This window comes from Phalacrocorax aristotelis, chromosome 2 (genome assembly GCF_949628215.1).
Source record: "Phalacrocorax aristotelis chromosome 2, bGulAri2.1, whole genome shotgun sequence".
Taxonomy (NCBI): Eukaryota; Metazoa; Chordata; class Aves; order Suliformes; family Phalacrocoracidae; genus Phalacrocorax; species Phalacrocorax aristotelis.
In genome coordinates, this window is record NC_134277.1 from 28178005 (window position 1) to 28201719 (window position 23715).

General features: G+C 41.8%; 1 protein-coding gene across 3 annotated transcripts in view; it reads right to left on the minus strand.

Moving 5' to 3' along the window:
- Window positions 1-17147, minus strand: part of SLC25A13 (solute carrier family 25 member 13) — a 100743-nt gene extending 83596 nt beyond the window's left edge. Inside the window, exons 1-2 of one of the 3 annotated variants that reach the window (XM_075082886.1) lie at window positions 17028-17147; window positions 14700-14785 (exon numbers count right to left, since the gene is read on the minus strand). Coding sequence is in view for 2 of the 3 variants with exons in the window: in XM_075082884.1 (XP_074938985.1) it covers window positions 12295-12327 (33 nt within the window). In the remaining variant the exon portion in view is untranslated. Of the gene's footprint in view, window positions 1-12294; window positions 12343-14699; window positions 14786-17027 lie in introns of those variants that run through there. The other 2 variants (XM_075082885.1, XM_075082884.1) reach the window with 2 other exon arrangements.
- Window positions 17148-23715: the final 6568 nt, after the last annotated feature.

A 23715-nucleotide genomic window follows, 5' to 3' on the forward strand; every position in this document is an offset into this window, starting at 1 on the left:
CAGGAAAATAGTCACCTCACCCAAAGAAGCAAAGGATAGGAAAATTCTCCAGTGCAACAGCAAGATCAAAAGTAGTTCCTGGAGGAATCAGAAGATTAGATACTTGCTATCACTCAAAAATTGTCAGGGAGAAGTGGCAAACTATTATGGCAGCACAAATTTTACCTGGCACCCAATGTTATTAGCATAAAATATGTATTTGGACCAGGATTATGCAATGGATAAGCCACAATTAAGACAGAAGGCCATTTACCGTCATGGTTCTCACAAGATGGCACCTTCAGGAAGCATCGTCTCACAGCTACGCAGAGCACCAGTGAGCTCTGGGAGAGCCATCACTGAGAGCAACATACAAACTACTAACAAACCTCTCCAAGGACCCCATGCTCATAGTGCTTGAGGTTCCAAACAGCTCACAGCTCAATGGAGACAATCACTCCTCGTTTCACCTGGCTCTAGCTCCAGCCCCCAACACCCAAATACTCACTATGCCCCTGGCATGGAACAAAGCAGCTTTTACAGCCTAAACGATCATGTGTTTCTACCAAGACCAGACACAAACAAAAGATTCAAAACAATGGATATGATGCTGCACCACCAGAGAACTTCTGCAGAATCCTGCACTGCGCCGGACGCTATGCAGTACAAATGGTGACCTAGAAAAAAGTGTCCTGCACGCTACCTGACACCTTCATAAGTTACAGAACCAAGACAGCAAACAATGAAAGGACTAGTCACCCTGTTACAAAAGGTTTCTCAGTGATTTCCTCTCCTGGATGTCAAGGCAATGGAAGTTATACTGTGACACAAGGTCCCAGTGACTGAGCAAGATCGTTCGCAGCAATAAACAAAGACCTGCTGCCCTTTGAAGAAAGCAAACCTGGAGCAGTGCCGTACAAGGGTATTGTAACAGAATGATCTGGTCTTAGATAACTACTGATTCTGTGATAAGGAGAAAAAAAATTATATGGATGTGCAATCAGTGCCTATAAACTTGTGGAAAGGTCTGTCTCAAGTTGTTGCTAGAGTAACTGTTGTTACTTGTGACTTCATGCTTGTGAAGGAGCAAGTGAAAGAAATGTGCTGGAGAAAAGTTCCTATATATTACATGTCTTGAGTAATAATTGCGTGACAGAAATTATGTAGGAATAACTGACAGGTAAATGTATTTTGTTTCGGTGTTGTGTTTTCTTCTTTGAACACAGAAGTTCACTTTTCAAGATCCTATTTATAATCAAATCCATCTATTCAACTCTTCAAAATGCTACACCTCAGCAGCTCAGAGAACTGGGAAGGGTGTGGGAGTGGGCATGAATCCCTGTGTGTGCACAGATCCAATTCTACAACCTTAAAAAGAACGAAAGACAACTAAACAATGAAGACAGCATCACACACACAAAGCAAACTTATTAAAGGCTATAAATGATGGGACTCAAAGAAAATCTCAAGTCCTGCAGTCAGGCACCTTTCCTTTTAGCTAACAAAAATAACAGCAGCATTACAACACATGCTTGGGCAAATAATAACACTGCGCTACTTCGAACAATATGAAAAAAAAAGTCTAGGTTCTTTTTTTTCTTTTCTTTTTTGGATGTATAGCACTCAGCACCATGGAGTACTGGGTTACGGGGAGCTGTGACAGCTGAAGGAGCCACAGTAACTACCCACCTTCCCAGACGAACATGCTAGTCAACCTCTGACTATGGAAAATGTGAGCTTTCAAATAACAAAATATGTCTCTCTCCCTTAAAGATTTTTACCTGTCATCTGAAAATACATATGCTAAAATATGAGTTTGCAAACATGCTCTCTTTTGCCTGCAAGCAACAGTATCACCGTTTGTCCAACCCCCATCATATGGGCTTCAGTTTTAAATTATTAGATCACCTCCCTGAAGACAGGGCAATTACAAAGTAAAGGCAGTTTAGCATTTTCATTTACAATTTTTAACTTCACTATTAACATTAAACAAATGTTTGGCGCTTAAATACCAGCAGATTACACAGTTGCCACAGGCCACTGTGGGCATGACCTTCATTCTTCCTAAGGACCTGAACAGAAAGTTGAAGCTATCAAAGAGGGTACTTGGAAATAATTTGCAGTTTTATGTGGGAATACTAAATAATCCAATGATGACCTAAATCATTTACGTAAGGCAATGTCTGTAATAGTAAAGGTTTACCTGCCGGTGACTTGCAGCAGCTCAATCAAATTGGTGAAGAGTTCACAATAACTCTCCATAATTTGCGAAAGTTGTAAAATACCTGAAAACAACAATTAAAAACTTCTCATCTCCCTAAGAAACTGTGTAAACATTTCCAGCATTTTAATACATTTTACTTAGAAATTATTCTGATTTTAGCTTGAATGATTTTGGCTTCTTATTTGTGACCCGATTTTATTACATATATTTGCATAACGCAATAACTGTTTCATTAAAACACTACATTTACTTCTGCTGCATAGCCCTCAGAATATTTTTATGAGATCATTTGTCTGCAGGGGAAATGATGATGTCAAACTGAGCATTCTGATTTAAAGATAGGAATTTAAAAAAATTCTAAAATTACTTTCAGGCAGGCATTTTAGCAGAGAGGAAAACAGAATTATATCGTTTTTATTTGTCAAGAAAAGGGTTTCTATTGGGAGCACTTCAGTTAAACTAAAATCTAAAAATGTCAGATTAACCAAATATGGAGCAGAGTTTAAGACACTAGAGAAATTTTAGCACTATTCTTTCAATGTCTCATTAACCAAGAGTTCTTTCATTTCATTCCTTGGACAGTTGGGTTGATGTCAGCACCCTGACATCACCAAAAAAATTCAGAGCAGCATGCCCACTGTCCCAGAGTATGCTACTGGTATCAGATGACAACATAGTTCCCTTTTTGTCACCAACTGTCACAAGCATAGTAAAATTCCCAAAACTTCTTTCTGACTAATTGACCAAGCCCTTTGAAATGCAAAAAAATTAATGCTTTGCCTCGTGAAAACAGTGGGTGATCAATCAGTGGTTACTTCTCAGAGCTTTCACAACCTGGGCCAGCCCAGGAAGTCTGCAAACAGTGAACGGAAAAGCCAGGAGACCTCACGCTAGTTTTCATTATATATTCCTTTGTTTAATCAAACTGTGGGTCACACACAACATAAAGTATGCCCACACTTTCAAAGCCACAAAAGAACTGTAGACACATATTCTCTATAGGACTTTCTGAAACCACTGAAGGAAAACAGTGTATTTGACAGATGCTTCTTCTGCATCCTTTGCTAAGCTCCTTCCACGATTTTCTGAAGTTCAGTGCCCTCTTTCCCTCCTTCCCTCCCCACCCATCCACAAGAAAAAGGGAAAAAGCTGGTTTACTATCCTTAATTTGTCAATTGCTCACAGAATAAGGAATTGCTATTTCAATTATACAGTGTTTGGGTTGAATGTTTACACACTTGAGAATTAAGTATTCTGGTCTGTGCTATTCTCATAACTGAGATTCTGAATCTACCAGTTACATGTAATGGAACACCAAAAGCAAACTGCAAGAGGTTTACAGTCGCTATCAGTTTTCTTTGCTGTGAAAAGAAAAGAGAAGCCCAAAACTTTTGTAGTACAACATTCACAATGCAGAAAAGACCGGACCCAGTACTTCACACCAGTCAGCCTAGAAAGAAAAGATGCAGACCAAGTAACTGATTTAGGCATATGAACAAAGTAAAAACAACTGTAGAAAGTTTGTTGTTGCCATGTTTTTCTTCCTTTTGAACAGCATCAACATGGGACTAATTCATGATCTTTACAAAGTGGTTTCCAGTTAGACTGACACACAATGGCAAGCAGCGTTAGACAGGTGAAGTGACAGGAAGGAGGAAGGCTGACTTGATGTCAGTGACAAAAACTATTTTAATGGAAATGTGAAATTATTCAAAAATTTCTTCCCCTAAACACGTGAAGATTTCTCTAGTCAGATTCAGACTGCACAATGGGCTGAGAGCAGGAATCAGCCAGACACAGTATTTTTACATACCCCGTTTTTTCTAACGGCTTTTCATACTCCGTGCCTCACTTAAAGGTTTCTTCTGCCAAAGACCTGTTAAATCATTGATGTTCCATCAAACAGTAGTTGTCAAACATGATAAAGACCTACAATAATAAAATACATGGCCAAGAGGTTTTAGTAGCCAAGGATCCAGGGAAGAAGTGTAAATAGGTCATATTTCCAAGGCACAGAAAGACGACAATAATAACAAACAGCCTGCTGTTAGCTCAGTAATACTAATTTTCTGATCTCTTTTCTTCTGTCCTAAAATCAGACCTATGTATCAGGTCATGCAATGGATGGATGTGACAGGAAAGTCACGTAACAAAGGATAGATGATAATACTCAACTGCTACTGCAGAATACACCTTTCAATTAAGTTCTTTAAGCAGGGAGCCTCCCACCCTGCTACTGATACAGGGCAACATCTTAGTCTCTCTCCTGCAGCGAAACATCACACACCAGACCAGAGACTCAACTAAGAAGCTGTAGTGGGCACCTGGCGTAAAAGAACTGCAGAAAAAATGCAAAGCACCATCACAAACATGCAAATGTAGGAAGAAGCATTAAGGCAGGAGATCTCATTTCTCAGTGTAGGAAACCATGTGTGTACACGTTTGAACACAGACCTCCAAACCTGAGTTGCACGCACAGATGTAGGATCTTTGCGTCATGATCCTGCTGATGGCCTTTTATGTTTTGGAGATGTTACCTGAATTTTGATTAACACCTATCAGTCTTTGATGAAAGACTTAGTCAGATGCCACTCAAGCTACTCCAACACTGACTAATTTCTCTAATTTTTCCTTAAAAAACTGTTCTAGTTTACTGCTTTACTTAGATGAAGTGGGCACATTTGCTACCTTCCCAGAATTAAATATCCATTGACTGAGGCAAAAACCCCAAACCCCAAATAAATTATAGTTCTATTGCCTGAGAGAGTTCAGAGAAGCTGGGATAAGAAACAGCAACTTAAATATGAAGACAATTAGAATTTCCCTCTCCTACTGGCTCGATGATTGGCATTTGGCTCAGGATCACCCTTGTGAAAGCATCCTCCCCTGTTGACTAAGTGCACTTTTAGGCAGTATGCAAACACTATCAGGAAGAAGGTAGAAAAATGTGTGCCCTTCTATGACACCATGTTCTGAAATCTACGGATGTTTTTTCCAGTACACAATGTCAGAAAGAAAAACAAAGAACAAAAAGTGCTAGTTGTTGTTCTCTCCTCATCTTGCAAAGCCAGCACTAAAAAAAGACTCCAACCTGCCAAGGAACCTTCTTTGAACCTTCCATTTTCTGATAAGTTTAAACTTATAGTCTCAGACAGAAATGAAGCTCAGCTCCAGGAAAGAACATTTTTAAACCTTCAGTGAATAAAGATCAGGTAGTATTCACCTACAGAAACTGAAATATGTGAAAAGATAAATACAAAATTGTGCATGAAACTGGAAAAATCTCTGGTCAATGGTATTTTATACAACAATCCGAATTCTAGTAAATCAATTTCAATTACAAAGGAAGTAGCAACAAGATTACAGTGTCACAAATGGAGAGAGAAAAAGAATACTCTCTGTTGGGGAAATAACAAATGGAATTCAAATACATCAAATCACTGTTCTCACCCTTTTCCTAAAGTTTTCAGTTTAAAAAAAATTTGTTCAACTCTATCAGAAATATTCAGGCTGTGATCCCCTACGCTTCTCACCCTGTGCAGTTCCACAACTGCTCAGAAATGTTATGTTTTACATTTGCTCAACAGCTGTTTAGCTCAACAGCCAAGGATTTAATACTCCAGAACACTAATTACATAAAGGCATCTGAAGGAGAAGGGAAAAACAAGGCAGCTTCTATTAACCAATTTAAAAGGTTGGCTAATAACTATGGTCATCTAGCTACACAACACCTTCTTCAGTATTACAGCTTTGGAATTAAGGTTGCTCTTTGCAATTCTTCAATTGCCCTAATTATCAAGGACATAAAAATCATAGTTGTAAAAAGCACATGTATTACTGTTCTGATAGGTCCCCATAATTGCAAAAACAGCCTTTAAAAGCCTTGAGATTTTTATACTGATGAGAATTTTTTTTAAAAAATAGACTCTAAGAGTTTGAGGGTATATTATCTTCACATGGGATTGATTTATGGTGGGACCTGAAGATTGGAAAAAAATTAAAGACTACATGCTAATACCCTTCAAGTAAAACTATTTTTTTTAATATTTCTGTTTTGAACAGAAGACATAATCAAGTTCCAGCTATGTTATTTGCGGCTAATCTCAATATAACCTAACGATAGTTCTACAGGTAACTACAACTCTAGGATTATCATTGCTGGTTTACCAAAACTTAGACCTTAGCATGTCAACTTAATTCTGTATTCTGGCAGCTTTTAGTAAATAAGATACACTGGTCAAAAAGTATTTAGTGTGGTTTGAAAAGGTCAGTTTCTAAAAGACTCTTCTTCAATTTACAACATATTAACATTTGTCTCCCTGATCAGTCTGTTCTGGTGTCAGACATTCCTGTCCCAGAGAGAGGTGCTGGAGCAGTACATTCATTATCTGCTTTCTGTGAAGCACCGTACTTTACAAAAAAAAAGGCAATCCTAAATGTCTGAATAAAGAGACATGTCTGTGTCTTTCTCTCCACATTACATCAAATTTAATTGATCTAGCACTATGAGATAAGATGCAGCATTAACATCTTTTTTTCACTATTGCACCTATTTTTAATAAAGAGAAGTAGTAATTCAAACAGTGCTAATACAGCTGGGAAGGCCTCACCTATCATAAGGACAGTTTGCAGAGCAAGAATTAACAGTTTAAAGAGCAGTTATCTGTCCTATTCATTGCAATCACAGCCACCTAAAATTTTAACAGTAAGAATGTCAAAAATGTGGAAAGACTAGGGAGACAAGACAGGCTCATGTGAAAATCAGCACCATCAACTCAAAACAAGAGGCTATCTGGACACTAGTTGACTAAGAGCTTGGTTGAGAACCGAAATTGTTTCACCTTCTCAGCTTCCCCAGCAAACACTGTGGTGTAACTATGCCCTACCCAAAACCAAATGAAGCTCTAACTGATGGCAAGCCCCAGATCCTCCAAAAAGCCTACATATAAATTCAGTAAACTCATGTGATGGTGCTTGAGAAGGAACACAAACTGTCAGGCATAAGAAAGGCTGCTGTGGAGACTAAAACACTCTCTACCCCACAGACAGGAGGTGTGGAAAGTAAAGAAAATGTGTCACTTAATGGAAACATATTTTAGAATAACTAAAGCAATTGCAAGTAGCAGTGGCACTATTTATTACAATACACTCAGATCAGAGAAGTTTTCCAAATATGATATCTGGGTTAAAAAAACCCACAATAATGACTCCCATAAAAGGTCCCAGGTGCCTGTTCGCTCTGGGGGGATATAAACCTCCCTTCAGCTCTGGTCCAAAGCCTCTGAGATTCAATCTCCTGCTGAAGAGCTGAGCAAAGCACCAACATTAATTTTGTTGGCATGGGCTGGCTGGTAGGGAGCAAGATTGAGGTGATGTGGAGGTGATAGTCATAAAGGCAACAGTAACCTGAAACAGAAATGCATGAAACCTCTCTGTAGCTAGGTTTTTCATTTTGACCTTTATACATTCTAATATGGATAATTCATAAAATGCTATAGTGCTAAACAATTAGTATGTGTATAATAATTCAAAAACTACCAAGCTAAGAACAAAAGCGTAAGGATTACTGCATCACATGCAAGGTTCCATCATCTTCACCACTAAGGTCACTTGTCTTTACTCTCCCACATTTCTAAAGGGAGGAAAAAGCCTCAGAGAGTAAGGATTTCACTAGCTGCCTGACTCCTACATGCTAAGACTGCCATCACCTTCTGTATGCGGTGTTGAGCTAGAACTGGTCAGCGCTGTTAGAAAAACATGTTGGGGCCATCTAGGCTAATCAAGGCAAGTACAACCATGAACTTGCCTAAAACAACAGGCAGTTATTCCTTCTATATCAAAGTCAGTTCACATTTGAATATGTAAATAAGTCAATCAGAGACACACCTTTTAAAAAACAAAAACAACACTAAACCATTTGCAAGGGCAGTCTGGTTTTTTACTTCTGCTTCCACGGAAAATTCACAACACAGTTTTCCTTTCAAAAATGGTCCTATCAGTCCAGTTAATGGGCCATATAGAGAAAATCAGACAAAAGACTTTCCAAGAATTTAGCATAATTATTTAAGAGAAAAAAGGTGATGAAGTTTTCTCGGAGTTTCAGTTCCATTTTTTACTTTCCCTCTTCTGAACAGTTAAACTGACTGTTGCCTACTGGCATTTAAATAACTAGCACGTACATTTGCTGACCAATTAGACCTATAACTATCTCATAGTCATATCTCATGACTATGCAAAACTTACAGTTACAGCCCCATGGCTACGTTCTTGCACCATGCCTCATATGTTTAGGGAAAAAGCCCTAGCACCTCTATGGTTATCCCATCATGAAGGGTTGACAATGAATGAACCGCCTGATCCACAAAACACACCGCAGACCTAATTTTGGTACAGTGCAATCCCTTCTCATTTCTCTGATGAGCAGAGGAAAATGCAGAAATATTCATAAATGCAAGGCAGTAAATAGTCCTATGGTTGTAATACAAGAGAACCCTTCACAGGTTTCCAATTTAAGGTATTTCTATGCTCAGTGTCACATTAGAGCATGCCATCCACATAACTCTTTATGCTACTTTGCTGTGAACCATATTAGGAAACTGCTCTCACTTAAAGCAAACACAACCAATTAAAAAGAAAAAAAAAAGAGCTGGGCTAATTTTGCCAAGTCAGTTACCCACTCTAATTCACCCCGGCACCATTACATTACCCTTGCATTACTATTGAACATTTAGTGATATTCAAGTTGAATCACAGCTTCAGGGTTACCACTGAATTAAAAACACAGCGACCTCGTGGTTCAGGAAAGAAACAGGTACCTCTCCACACCAACCCAACCAACAGAACAGCTATGAGAGTTCAGCCTTGGCATCAGAGCAGAGAGACAATCAGTCCAGTATCAGAAAGGCAAAAAAGTCAAAGAACCAGTCCCAGAGGCCTGATCCAGCCTAGTCTAGGACTCCAAAATTGAACCAATAACGTCCTAAAACTATGGAAGTAGTGATGATAGTAAGATTTGAAAATTATTTTTAAAAGGTTTGGCTGGGCATATGTCTGCCAATCTCAGTGCTCTCCTTGCAAACAAAACAAGTGTTTGTGTGTCTGCAAACTCCACTTTGCTTGGCCTCTGAGGGTCAGATCCATTAGCACGCTCCACTACCTCAGTCACAGCATGATGCAACAAACAGTCCATCTACGAGCAAAAAGGCGCATGCCATTTAAGATTTTTAGGATTCCAGAAGTTCCACCAAGCTGCACATCCAGAACTGCCGCAGACCTTGCTGAGCATGTACAGACATTTCAGAAACGCTGACCAAGCCTCACCGCTCCAGCCCAGCAACCATGTGTGCAACACATCTAATGTGCATTGGCAGAACTGTATTAAGCATCCAGCAGAGCAACCCTCTGAAACCATGGCAGGTGGAGGTACCATTCATGCAAAATGCACAAACTCCCCTGGCAACAGAGAATCCAAACCTCCCCCCTCCCAGCTAGGTGCCCTAATTGATATCAACTGCATTGGGTTCTGGCCCACTCCCCTGTCCCCCCAAGGTCCCTGCCTGAAATAGAGTTGCAAGCCTTGCTGTTTGAAGATCCTTCTGGGAGATCCCTATCTTTTTATTTCCCACTAGCTGACTTAGATGTTCCATAGTCAGCATGCTGGCTGTTGTGATACCTGCTCCTGGACACCTCAGATACGTTTCCTAATTCTACTTCCAAAGCCAAGTGGATAAAATTTAGGCATGGAGACGTTGATCTAGAGAACACCAAAAAGTCTTCTTAACCTAAATTCCAGGCTCTAGTTTTCACATGGCCAAGAGTAAGCCAGTGAGTAAGGCAGATCTTCAAGATGACCCCAAGAGTAAGCTTACTGGTGAGCACAGAAACAGTTCTTGCAGGCTGCCTAGGCATGCACAACATCAGAAGCATATGAATCTGGCAGCTGAAGTTAAGCACCTCACAAGTACCCAACAAGAGGAATTAGACCATGCTTGCGACAAGCTCTATTTCTTCTGTTTCTTCTCTAAATGTACATAGTTTGGTGTACATGCATGCACTTCACTCTCTCTCAAATGTTTATTTTTTTCCATCTTTAGAGAAGAAGAAAAATACTGACAACCCACTCCTTATGAGCAATTTCATCCTTTAACACACTGGGTTTTGTGCTGGCCAAGTAACATTTTTGGTAAAGAATATAATTGCAATTGCACGTTTCTAAGGTATTGTAAATAACATGAAATTATTTTAAGATGTTATGAAAAATGCATTTGCAGTGTTCCTTTAAGTGTTTTAACAAAGCTTCAGTTGAAATTGCTTTATTCCAAAGCAATCGATGATAGAGTATTCTCACAAGGACCTCTTTATCTCCCTGCAAATGACTGAGACACAGATACTTTCCAGAAAGAGAATGCACCAGAAAACATGCAACTTTATGCTGTACTAGCCATCGTCACCTAGCACCATAAAACATCAGCTGCTCTGTTTCTGAAGACTGTGCTGTAGCTGAAGCAAAACAGCATGATTAGCAGAGTCACAATAGTGCCCAAGGCCTTATGCAAGCTGAGGTTTGCCACCATACAAACATACAGGCTCTATTCAGCATGGTCAAGCCATTCTACAGCCAAAGCAACAGCAACTCCACAGATGAAAAGCAAAAATTAAGCAAGACATTCATGCCATCTTCCAGGAAATACGGTATCACATACCTCCTTGTCATACTCCTTGGACAACATAGATAAATAAAATAGATATTGGCCTAAACAAGCTGGTCAGAAGACACATTGTTATCATTCAGGGCTGTAAGCTTGTCTACATTACAAGATCAGGAGGAATGCCTTTAACATGTCATTTGAAGCACACTTGGAAGAGCTTCTCTAACCTCCTGGGACACAAAGCTGCATGGAAAGAGGAATTCGTTTCCCAATGTGATAAGATCCAGGTAACTTAAAAATACTTTTCAGTGGACATCACAACAGATGAGACGCACATGAGGATGTACACAGAACTGTTGGGTCCAGTCACACTCTCCCAGAGCTATACATGAAGCGAGGTCACCCGGCAATTCCTCTTACAGGCATACCATAGTGGAAGAGAGCAAGTGTCAAAAACTTGTTAAAACCACTGGCACTTGTCACATGTGATTCCGTCAGTACCTCTAACATATTAAAGACATAAATCAACCTCTTTCACCACCTCCTCTTACCCCCACTTTGCTCTGATAAAGAAAGCAGGGGAAAATAGTAGTACAAAGAAACAGATAAACTCAACTAAATCAAAAACTCCGGTGTAATAAAGCTCCTTTTCAGGGTAACTTGGCGTTCACTGCAGAAGAGAGCTGTACAGACTTTTTCCACAAGAGAGTTGTTCCATGAGTGGCTTGCCTGGGATTATTCTTGCCAGTGGGCCCTATAACTCACTGTGCACCTTGCAGGATCAGGACTCAAGCAGTTCCCTGAGGGTAAACGTCAAGAGCCAAGACTTGTGCAGTAAAAGAAACCAAATGAAACTAAACACATAAACAATGGCGGGGAGGACAGGGAAGGGAGTAAATGATTCACTTTCTCCTCTGTTTCAGTCGCAGTGGTCATGCATGCTACTTTGTACTTAGAAAAGGTTTGAAGTCATCAGCACTCAGACAAATTCAGTGTCCCTTTATCAGGCAAATTCTGGTCCCTTAAGAAGACAAGTTGTAATAATAAGGCATAAGCAGCATAAATACACGTTTGTTCTGAGGGGGAAAGTGGAAAGAAGAGTCTCATGACGCATAAAGTATTTAAGAATTGACACACTTATGCACAGTTCCACAATGCAACTATACATTAGCAAGCATCACTGGACCTGTACAGACTAGCCACAGGAGTTTCCATGTGGGTCTTACATGGTGCTGTTGCATCCAAAAAAATTACCATGGTGCCATTAAGTGTCATGACACTATTAAGCCTACAGTACGCAAACTCAGTGATGCCCTCTCTCCTTACTCACCAACCACTTTCCCCCCCACAATTTTGATCTCACTGAGTGGCTGGAGCCTGTCCATAAAGGACTCTACTCCTTTCACGGACACAGTAGCCCATCATGATGCTAAGATCCCTCACCTGTTCCTTTCTGAGGGCCCATCGAATCCACATGCAATGCAATGCAATTCTTCTCTACCATTTTGCTGGAGGAAGGGAAGAATGGCATCAATGAGGGCAAAAAGAGTGAACTCATTTGTTCCCAGGCACATCCCACCCTACTGCTAGGCACAGGGGAGAGGAGCATGGGAGAAGGAGCTGAACCAAGAGGCATGATGGAGCTGGATGATGCGCAAAGGAACATACTGGGAATGCACGACAGCAAAATAACCAACGTGGCATGGTTGCACCAGCATCTAATAGTTTCAGCATTGTCTGGAATCACATTCATTTAGAACTGCATTGCCATGGTGTGTGTATTTCAGCCATTAATTATCCAGACCTCATTAATTCACATCGCCCAGTGCAGGCATTGGATCATTTCTGCACACAAAAAGGCACACAGAGTGAGGGCCAGCAGCATCAATCCTTCACAGAACTCCAATTAATTCAGCCAAGGTGATGCATCTGGCCGGACTGCGATGTTCAGTGGGAAATGTCTGACTGTATTAACACCAAGACACACAAGGAGCCTGTGAAGGGTACTAACTGTTTTTGATATGACAAGGTCTAGGATTTGAAAGGTAAATATGGCAGTAACCGGAGAGAACATGTAACTCCACTGATACAGCTTCCATAGTAAACAGTTCCAGAAAAACACAAGCAGAAAGAGAATAAAAAATTGTTAAATACAGCAAAACTGCATACCAAATTTTCTTTACCTTGCATTAGAAACTTCCCAAATACTGTCATGTAAGTAAAGTCAGCAACAAATCTCTTTGTGTTACCTTACTGATATATTTTCTGACAGCTAGGCACTTGTTCTTCAAAAGACTTAGGCATGCACTTAAAATTAAGCATGCAAATAGTCCCAGCAGGTACTGATGTAAGGTTCATGCCTTCGCTTGAACAGTCACTTTTACAACTAGCTTTTTTAGCACGTGGTATTTGTGTTCACTTTGTTCATAAGACAATAATTGTTAAATAACTTAGACATTCTAGGTAATGGAGGCAACCAGTATGTGCCCAATGGATAGAAGTTCACACGTGCATCAAGAAACAGTTACGTTAGAAAAAGAGAGATATACCACAGTATTTAAAAATCATCTCCTATATCAGTACTGTGCAGTTCAATTCAAGTATCAAAATTTATTCACACGCTATCCATAGCAGAGATGAAGTTTAATGGGGTAAAAGTGCTTCCATGCTAAGCCCACAGTTTTTACACAGCTTCTAAGCTTTAATTTATCTACTGAAATTCTTCACATTTGGAATTTTCTTTAATGCAATTTTTAACATTTGAGTTAGTGGTTATGAAAGAGAAAGTTTAAAAATACTACATGTATTAGCTTCCATTACAAATATCAGTTTCTGACCTTGTGTCGAACCAACAAAGTAGCACAGGGGCAAAGGCAAAATCAGCTATGGAGAGAGGTCTCATTGAGAAGTGCCTTAGAACTTCCCACTGAAAGTAAGTTTATATTTTACCAAGCACTAGGACTTCAAAAAGATAGCAAGTCACATTTTGCACATGCATGACACAACAGCTATGCCCAGAACTGCATAGCAGTATCTGGGCCAAGGGCAGCTCACATTCACTCAACAGGCACAGTTAATTTTGCTGTAAAATACACACAGGGTGAACGGCAAGGGGCATTAGCTAGACTACGTAACTTCTCTTTAGAAGTATCTGGCTAAAGGGCAGAAAAAACATTGTGATTGCATTGTTAAACACTCAAAATGAAGAAATAAAGCATGATACGCTATATAAAACATCGTTATTGCTCTGTACATGCGTTACCATAAAGACTTTCCACATAGCCTGTTTTCTGTGCAATTCAGAAAAAGAAGCCAGTACCTACAATGGTAATGATTTAGTTACCAATGGGGTAAAAATCTACTGGAATATCTCACCTGCAGTTTTTACAGGCTATTTGTGCAAATATAATTTACAGTGCAGTTTTTACAAAATGCTTTTAGAAAACATTTTCAAAGATTTGGAGAAGACACTGATGTGCAATATACGTTGTTTAAAACGTTGTATAGATTGTAAGACACAGAGTAACATACAAAGAAGACAATTAAATGGCACTGTAACGGTCTTTAAAGATTCCATCCATAAGAGCTTTGCCTATTTCTTAATACCTGAGTGCTTAACTATGCAGCCTTAACAGTATCCCATTTGGCTTTTCCTTTTGACAGACTGAATTCCTGGAGTCTGCTTAAACTGTCAACATCTGAAATCTTGCAAGCAAAGAGCAATTACATTCAATCCCAAAGACTCATACGCCTAAAAGGTTGTAATTAAAAAATTAAAGGAAGCGGTCATGCAGGATACTGGCAAGGAAAAGGTACTGAAGGGATTTTAGAAAAATCATTCGACTCACCAGTCCATTGTTTGGCTGAGGTGAAAAAGGCAAACATTACTGAGATGCATCAGTGAGGAAGTTAGAAGACAAATCAAGGCCCGTGCCTGCAAGCACATGTGAATAACTTCAGGCCCAGAAGCTCTTTGCGTGGCAAAGTTATTCATATGTGTGTTTGCAGAACCTGAGCTCAGACATTACCATTAAGAGTACAAAACACATTTTGCCACTGACTTCAATAAAAATAGAAATTCATCTGTGTTTAACAGCAACTATTTTACCTCAGGAAGATAAAAACCCTTGAAGTCTCACAAGGTGACTTAATAATTAATCCATTCTAGCAGCTCCCAGCTCTACTTTTTTTTTTAAAAAATATGTAAGTTTCAAAACACATTAAAGCCTGCAGAAGCTATGTGAAGGCTGTAAACCCTGCAGTATAAAGTGCTGCATCTCTGTCTTGCAATGCACCAAGGATGCTTATGACACTAGTGACAAGCCATTGTTCTTTTTATCAGGTACCTCTCTGCCAAGCTTGACGTAATCAGAAGCATACTACATTCAATTCAGTTTCTCTTTGAGTGTTGAGTCTTTTCAAGGTCTGCTTGGAAAGGTTTTGTTTATCTGAACTGTGTAATAAGCCAAGCCAAAAGAAAAAGGACCACATGCAAATATGCAGCATGGAGCTCACATGTCTACCAGATTAGACAAAGAAATTACGCAGTATTTTTTTAAGTGTATGTGAGTAGTACAGATTCAAATGCATTGCGGATTAAGAACTGCTGCTTGGAGAGGAAAGGTAAGTAGATGGTTCATATATTCAGTGAGCAGAAGACTCCTAAGTCTTCGAACACCAAGAGTTTGGTAAGATGTAACTGATGTGCTGTGTATGGATCAATGGGCAATCAGAAAAGTCAGCTAAGATTTAGAAATAATGAACAAAAGATTTGGGGATGACTCTTTCATATATCCCAGCAGAGGACTTGTATGTTACCCAATTCATTAAAACAGCATGGGTTTCACATAACCTAAGTTCTTAGTGTTCTTAGACAGGAGCAGCTCCGTCAAGGACTCACTGAAATAAGAGAGTGTACAACTCTACCCAGGCTGAGCACATGTGCTGCTTTGCGTTCTTTGGAAAAGTTTTGTTTTCAGATATTTTCTCAATGCAAGTTTCATCACCAACTTCAAAAAAAGCAGGATGTGGCCCAATTTTTTTTAAAGTTTCAGCATCCAAAAAAGAAACTTAATGAAAGCCTAGTAGTAAGTTTTGAAACACCATGACTACATATAAATTTATCTGCCATTAGAAGTGGAATACCTATTTTTATATGGCCTTAATCCAGCTAACAGCTTTTTTTTTTCTGGGATGGAAGTGTGTTATTAAACACCTGATAAAAGTATTTCAATTCATTTATCCTTCTGAAACAGCAGAAAAGCCTAACTAATGGGCATCAATCTGACAGGAGAGCACAGAGATGTGAAACCGGCTGGAAATGATAATCGAAAGTGAAAACAGAAAGTAAAAACAGGTATACGGAGAAAATGGGAGAAAAGGCAAAAAGGGGCTGTCATGCTAAGGCCTGCGAGTGGGGCAGGGCCAAGCTAGTGCCCGCTCAGGGCACGGTGAGCCCGACAAGGTCCTGCCCTGCCAGCTGCCGTCCCGAGCACCCTCCGCATTTTCTCGCCGAAAATACGTGTGTATATACGATGCACGTATGCGCACTTCTATGCATCCATATACCGTGCGCGTGTGGCGGGTGCTCACTGAGGCACAGCCGGGCCTAACGGCGCTCGGCGGAGCGGCGGCCCGGCCGGGGCGCGGGCGGCCAGCGGGGCGGTGCGCGGGCCGCAGCGGCAGGCCGGCCGGCCGCACCGGTGAGGGCCGCAACCGAGCGGCGGCGGCAGGACGGCGGGACGTGCCGCCTCCCACCGCCCCGGCCGGCCGCAGCGGGAGGCGGCCGCGCAGTGTCAGCCAGATCAGATGATGCATTACAAGCAGTGAGCGGGCCCGCTCCCCGCGGCTGGCAGGTGGGGATCCCCGCCGCGCCGCCTCTCCCGAACCCCACCGGGGCGGGGGGGGGGCCGCGGGCGCTCGGCGGCCCCGCACCCCACCCACCCCCGCCGCCTCCTCTTCCTCCCCCGGGGCCGGCGGCGAGGGGCCGTGATGAGGAGGAGAAGGAGGAGGCGCCACCCGCCGAGTTTTGCCAAGGACAGGACAGGCCCGAGGTCAAACCCGGCAGCCGCCCGCCTCCCGCCGCGGCCCCTTCCCCGCCGCCACCGGCTGCGCTGGCGCGCGCCGGGAACCCGCCGCCCGCGCCGCCTCCCCGCCCGCCGCCGGCGGTGACTTACCTTGGCAGCCATGCTGTGCCCGGCGCGGCCACCCCTTCCCTTCCCTTCCCGTCCCTTCCCTTCCTCCCCTCCCCTCCCCTCCCTTCCGACCGCGGCAGGCGGCTTCCCCGCCTGCGCACCAGCCCGCCAGCGCCGGCCGTCACTGCTCTCCCAGCCGCGGACGGGGCGCTCGGCGCCGCCAGCCCATTGGCTGCACCCCGGCCCGGCGGCAGCCCGCCTCAGCGCCCGGCATGGCACGGCATGGCCCGGCGCGGCCCGGCGGCAGCCCGCCTCAGCGCACGGCACGGCACGGCACGGCCTGGCACAGCCCGGCCCGGCACGGCCCGGCGGCAGCCCGCCTCAGCGCCCGGCACGGCACGGCCAGGCCCCATCCGGCGGGGGACCGCGGGGTTCGCGCTCAGAGAGGCGGGGCGGCGGGAGATGCGGCCTCTGGCACCGGCGGGCCGGGGGACTCTCGGGGGGGGCACCCCTTTCCCCCTCTGAGGCGGCCAGTTTACCTCAGGTTTTCTCCTCAGTTTTGCGGCTGATGGCCTGGCAGCCTCCGAGTCGCCTCAGAGGGACTCTGGGCCCCGAGTCACCGATCAGTGACTCGAGCTGTTAGCCTGAGGAAATGAGTCCGCCTTGTTCAGGGGGCACCAGGACAAGCAGCAGAAGGATGCCAAACACATTCACAGCAGCCATGCTGCCTCTCTCAGCAAACCCTGCTCTCCTGCCCAGAGCTGTTTTCTTCCCTGCGAGTCAGACTGCTGTTTGAGGAATGTTTCATCCAGTTTCTTGTATCCCAAGGCTTCATTCTGGGATGTCCCAAGAATAAGCCATACTTTCGACCAAATTGTCTTAATGCCATTTTAGTTCCTAATTCAACATGAACATGACACGTAAGCAGCCCCACTAGAGTCCACAGCTGTACCCATGAAGACCACAAGTATGACATGCTTGGCCTCACAGACAGTTTGCAGACCGTCTACAGACAGCCTGTCTGGCCGTGTTTGGCAGCGTACCATTTGGGATGCAGGCCCGCAGTTGCGACCAGGGCAATCGCCAGCCCTGTAGGTGCCCGCTCTGGCTGGCCTCTGGGCTTCTGGCTCCTGGGTGGGGTTTTAGGCTGGCCTGAGGTTGGTAGTGCAGCCAGGGAACTTGTCACATGCATGTAGCTAAAGGTTGCTTGTAAGAGTAGCTCGGGGGTGAGGTTTTGGATTTGTAATTGGGTATCGAGTTAGTCATAGCTTTGGGGTGGATCTTCCAGCACTTTCCCTAACATGAGTTTCGTAAAGATAGTAAAAAGGCAGAAGATCTCAAAGCCAGATTTATGACAATATAAACCAGAACAATTAAGTAATTAATTGTCTTTATTTGTCTTAGAGGGAGACAGTAGAGAAATTAAACGGATTTATAAACGCATCTGCCCTTTTCCACTCTGTATCTTTGCAGGATGGGTCCTTTTATGTTTGTTTTCAGTCCAGTGAATTAATGACTTCTGGTTTTCAGCAAATTATATACAGCCTCCTCTGTGTCCCTCAGAAGTTTCTTCCACCACCTGTGAGGCCTGGCAGCATATCTACCTCCTTTGCTTCTCAGCAGTCTTCCAGCCTCTGCCTCTTGTAAAACACTCCCGCTTGAAGGATTCTCTTCCTTTTCTACCTGCCCTGCATCCGTGTGCCCACTGCATGTGCCCAGCTGTTCTGTGAGACAGCACAGCCTTTCTCTTCTTGCTGAATCTCCCTGACCAAGAAAACAGCAGTTAGAGCAAAGCAGACTTGGAGCCACACTTTTTCAAATGACCACAAAAACCAGATTATGCAGTGCTTATCTGCAAACAACTAGATAAGTAAATACAATCACCTTGTCATAAATGAATAGATAACAGCAGTCCATTTATAAACAACAAAAAACAATCTCAGATTATTTTAATAATACCACTAAGAAGAGAAAAATTAGAGAGAGAAAATAGCATGACAATAGCCTTAGAATATACAGAAGCCAGGATACCTAGATGTGAGTCTGAAAGGCTGTCCTATTGAGCTTTATTTTTGTGAAAACAGGCTCCAATGGGATTTTTTTTTCCATATTAAGACTGCTAAGAAAATTGCTACAGTTGTCACGTTATACTGCCACATGATCTTGAGCCAATTGCCAAAGAAAAGCACAAGCAAAAAACCTGCCTATGTTTCAGGTAGACTGGTGGTGAAATTCAGAGAGGTAAATATAAAAGGATGACCCTGGAAAGCCTCATTCAACCGCTCCCTAAATGGGACAGCACCTGAGCTTTTCCAGCACTTAGAATCATAGAAGTATAGAATAGTTTGGGTTGGAAGGGTCATTTAAAGGTCATCTTCTCTGCTCCCCCTGCAATAAGAAGGGACATCTTCAACTAGATCAGGTTGCTCAGAGCCCCATCCAGTCTGACCTTGAACATTTCCAGGGATGGGGCATCTACCACCTCTCTGGGCAATCTGTTCCAGTGTTTCACCACCCTCATTGTAAAAAACTTCTTCCCTATATCTAGTCTGAAGCTACCCAGCAGGTTGGATGGGGCTCTGAGCAACGTGATCTAGTTGAAGATGTCCCTGCTTATTGCAGCGAGGTTGGACTAGATGACCTTTAAATGTCCCTTCGTATAGCTAGTCTGAATCTACTTCATCTCCCAGCCTCCAGGAACTCCAGGTGCCTCAAGTCCTGAGCATGCCTTCAGAGGTGTCTTGGTCCCAACAAGGCTAGAAGGTCATTGCCTAGCTTACATAAAAACCTGAGTGCAATCGTCATAAAGGGTTTGGCCTGGCAGGTCTGTGTCCAATGCACATGTACAGGCCCAAGCTCCTTATCTTCATAGAAAAGGCAGTGGAGAATAATGTTCACTGTTAAAATGGCATGCAGTATTGACTGTAGTAGATTACGACACTCTTTTTGGCTACATAAGCAACTTGTTTTCAAAGTCCACGGTTGACTGAGGTTGGATTCAGGCCCATGAGCCATGCTCCTTTCAGTATGTTTTAACCACAAAGCCATAGACTGCTCTGGGGAATAGAGGAGGAACATTTTTCATTCTTTCTAGTGAAGCTGTGTCATTATGCAGGATAATCCAAGATCAGCTGGACTGGAGAGAAGCATGACTGTTCTGTATGGTAAAATGCGATGGGATGAGGGTAAAATTGTGAGTCAGTTTTCATTACAAAACATATAAGCACTTCCTGGGGAAGTTAGGAGATTGTCTCTCCTCAACCAATGGCTTTTTCTGTGACTTACACATAACACTCATAAAACAGAGCACACAATCATTCCAGGGCTCCCCTTTGCAATGAGAAATGACCTAAAGTTAGCTCCTTCTTGTGCCCTCTTCTGATACAGGCCACCTTGAGTTTGTTTGTACATATGGGGACAGGTTCAGCAGGAAGAGCAGTAGCTTATTTCCAAAATAAGCCCCAGTCTAGTATCTGGACACAGTCCTTGAGGTGAAAAATTAGGCTTTGATTGTTTTCGTGTAGAAGAGGGAATGAAAGCTCGTTCACTACTTGGTGTTTTAACTATGAGGCTGTTGTATAGCCATATCTCAATAGGCACATATGAACTTTGCTGAGCTTATTAAAGTTTACCTTGGGGAGACTGGCAGCCTGGGGCTCATGATTTTTTAGACTTAATAAAGGACTGATAAAGGACGAACATTTTCCTGTTGATTAGTGTAAGGCAGAGCTCAGTGTGCTAGCTATTTTGGATATTATTCTGACATTCATTACTCTTTCTACGATTTCTCTTACAGTGTTCCTGATTTTACACTGTCAGACAGATGCCTAAAATGTAGGCATTGCAGTGTGTAGCTTGAAGGCAAGAAACTATCTTTTTGCATCTGGAAAAATCTGAGTGTGTCTGGAGAGATCTGGAAAGGACTGGATCTGGAAAGATCTGGGTGCAGTGAGTACCTTGGTGAAAGGCTGAGGTAAAGCAAAGACGGATTTGTTGCAAATTATTGTTTTCCTCAGTATACCTTCTGTCTGCCCCACAACATAGTAACTGTCTTCTAAGTGGCTTCTTCTGTGTTATATTATACATACAGCAGCATGGATAGTGTGTTGTATGTTAACTTACCACAAAACTTGCATTCCTACAGTAAACAAGTTGCTTCATTCGTAGTGGGAAAGAGCTGAATGTTCAAAAGACACGAGCACAAGGTTTTCCTGAGCAGATTTTGTTTAAATAGTTCTTAAAACTCTTTATTGGCTCCTCTCCCTCAGTGAAGCGTCAAGGAAAGGCATGAAGCAGTATCTCCTTCCTTAGGTCAAGGGTTCAGCTGGGGTTTTTTGCTGTTTCTGTGTTTTCATGCTTTGGGGTTTTTTAATAAAGGATGTCTGTCTGATGTGAGTTAGCACATCAGTTTTAGTGAATCTTAGCCAAGAATCTGTGCTCACACAGTAGGCCTAACCCTGAGAATTTCCCTAATAAAATAAAGTATGACTCAGTTTGAATGAATCATTCACAATTATTCTTTCTGTGTTTGAAGAATATTCACAGCAGATCATGATGTCTTCACATATATTTGCTGTTTTTCTGGTTATTTTCTAACATTGTCTGGCAGTTGTCAATGTTTCCTTTTTTTGCTGTAGTTTTTTTAACATATCACACAAATTTGTAATTTAAACCCCACTGTTTATCTGTGATTGCTGAGGAGGTCAGCCAAATATGATCTTGTTTCCTGTTCCTTAGAACGTAGGATTTTCAAATACTTTCACATGCATGTCTAAAATTCATCATCTATCAGTGATCCTGCCAGTGAAAAAACAAACTGGTCATTTAAATAGACGAAAGAAAAGTGAGCATAAAAGCAGCACGTAGAAGTATGAATTCATTAATGGTAGCATATTTTCATGGCTTTCCCATCTCAAAATATGGCACTATCCTCCACTGTGTGTATTACGTCTACCAGGAGAGAGTGGAACTCACAAAGTTGGACGGAGACAGCTATGATTCTGTCTTACGGCTGATAATGGCATTTACACAGACATTACTGTTAAAATGGAACAGTCAAAAATGATTTACCCGGGCTATGTTTTAGAAATGCATCTGAAATAACTCAGGAAACATTAATGCTGATGATGAATAGAGGGTTAATTCTTCTGTTGGTGTAAATCAGCATAGCTGGTAGATTTGTGCTGGTAAAGCCTGGAAAATAGAGGGGATATATGACAAACAAAAGATGCTATATTTATTTCATAAGTGAAAAATACTTCATAACTCAGGCACACCATTGGCATGAATAAGTTATGAAAAATCTTCACAGCCTAAAGAACATAATCATCCTTCATGTATAACAGATTTGTTTATTCTGTAAAGATTCATTTCAGTTGATTAATTATCAGTATCTGCTGATGGTGGAGGTAACAAGCCATCTCTGATGAGAGAATCATTTTGGGACATGCTCAGAATATTTTATCACCTAGCACAAGTTGTGTATGCTTAGAATATTTATCATGCTGTGTACTAATAGTATCACGTTTTTAAAGCTGAGTACTGAATATAAATTATATTGCAGATATAGGAGTTATCTATATTTTTCTTGGTTTTTTTTTAATAAGGGGGGTATAAAAAATAAATTTAAAGACAATAACAGTTGTGTTTGCATGTCAAGTGCTGAACTGTGCTGCTGCATTAAATCATTGTTATTCTGAACCAGTAAAAAATTTGCATATGTGCAAATGCCAGCTCCTAACAATACCATCAGAATTGTTTCTGCTTACACCAAATCCAATCTGTACCAGCCACTTTGCACGCTCACCGGCCATTATTCACAGATGGAAGTTAACAAGATGGAGGTTTATCAAGGGGTAAATTACCTTCTTTTTCTTGCAATTTTATTTATTAAGTAAACAAAATTGTGATACCAAGTTAAAATGCCAAAAGAGGGATTAGATCTTCTCAATTCTGAAGCGTTTATGAAGAGGAAAAAAAATATAATAAATCTGCCAGTCACTGCAAAATAAAGAGCAAAAGTAGGTCAGATTTTCAACACAGTATATTAATTTGCTATTTATAAAGTTAACCTAGTGACCAAAATACCTAGAATGTAAAGCATCATCCATAACAAGATAGGTTGAAATCTGTTAATAAATCCATTTGCCAAAATGTTGGTCATATTTGAATAGCCACACTTTAACCAGACTTTGCTCACGGAAGAGACTAGGCATCATTTAATAGAACATGTGCATGTCTATAAAGTGTATGTATGAGTGTCTGCACACACTGAACATACACTGTGTGCAAGAGGACAGCTGGATTTTAGTTAGCCAAGAAAGTAATATTACCTTTGCAAAGTTTTGTACAAAACACTGACCTTCTCTTAGCTTCAGCAAACATACGTGTTTGAAAATATAAACATTTGGTCATCTTGAAACTCAGTGTTTTCTTTCATTTTCTAGCCAAAACCCATCATTTTTTATTTTCTATGGAGATACACGTTTATTAATTATTAGTAGACATTTCCAGAGGACCCATTATGAGCTAGTCTTTTTCCACAGCTCAAGAAAGAAGGTCTAGCTCAAAAAAAGTTCATTAAAGCCAGCTGGAGCTTTTCCATTAGTTCCAGCACTTTGCTTAGACTCTAAGAATATCACCCACCTAGGTATTTACAGCTCCCTGTTATCAGTGTATCCCAGCTTTTGGTGTTTGCTTTGTTAAAATGAGCTGGATAAAGACAAAAGTT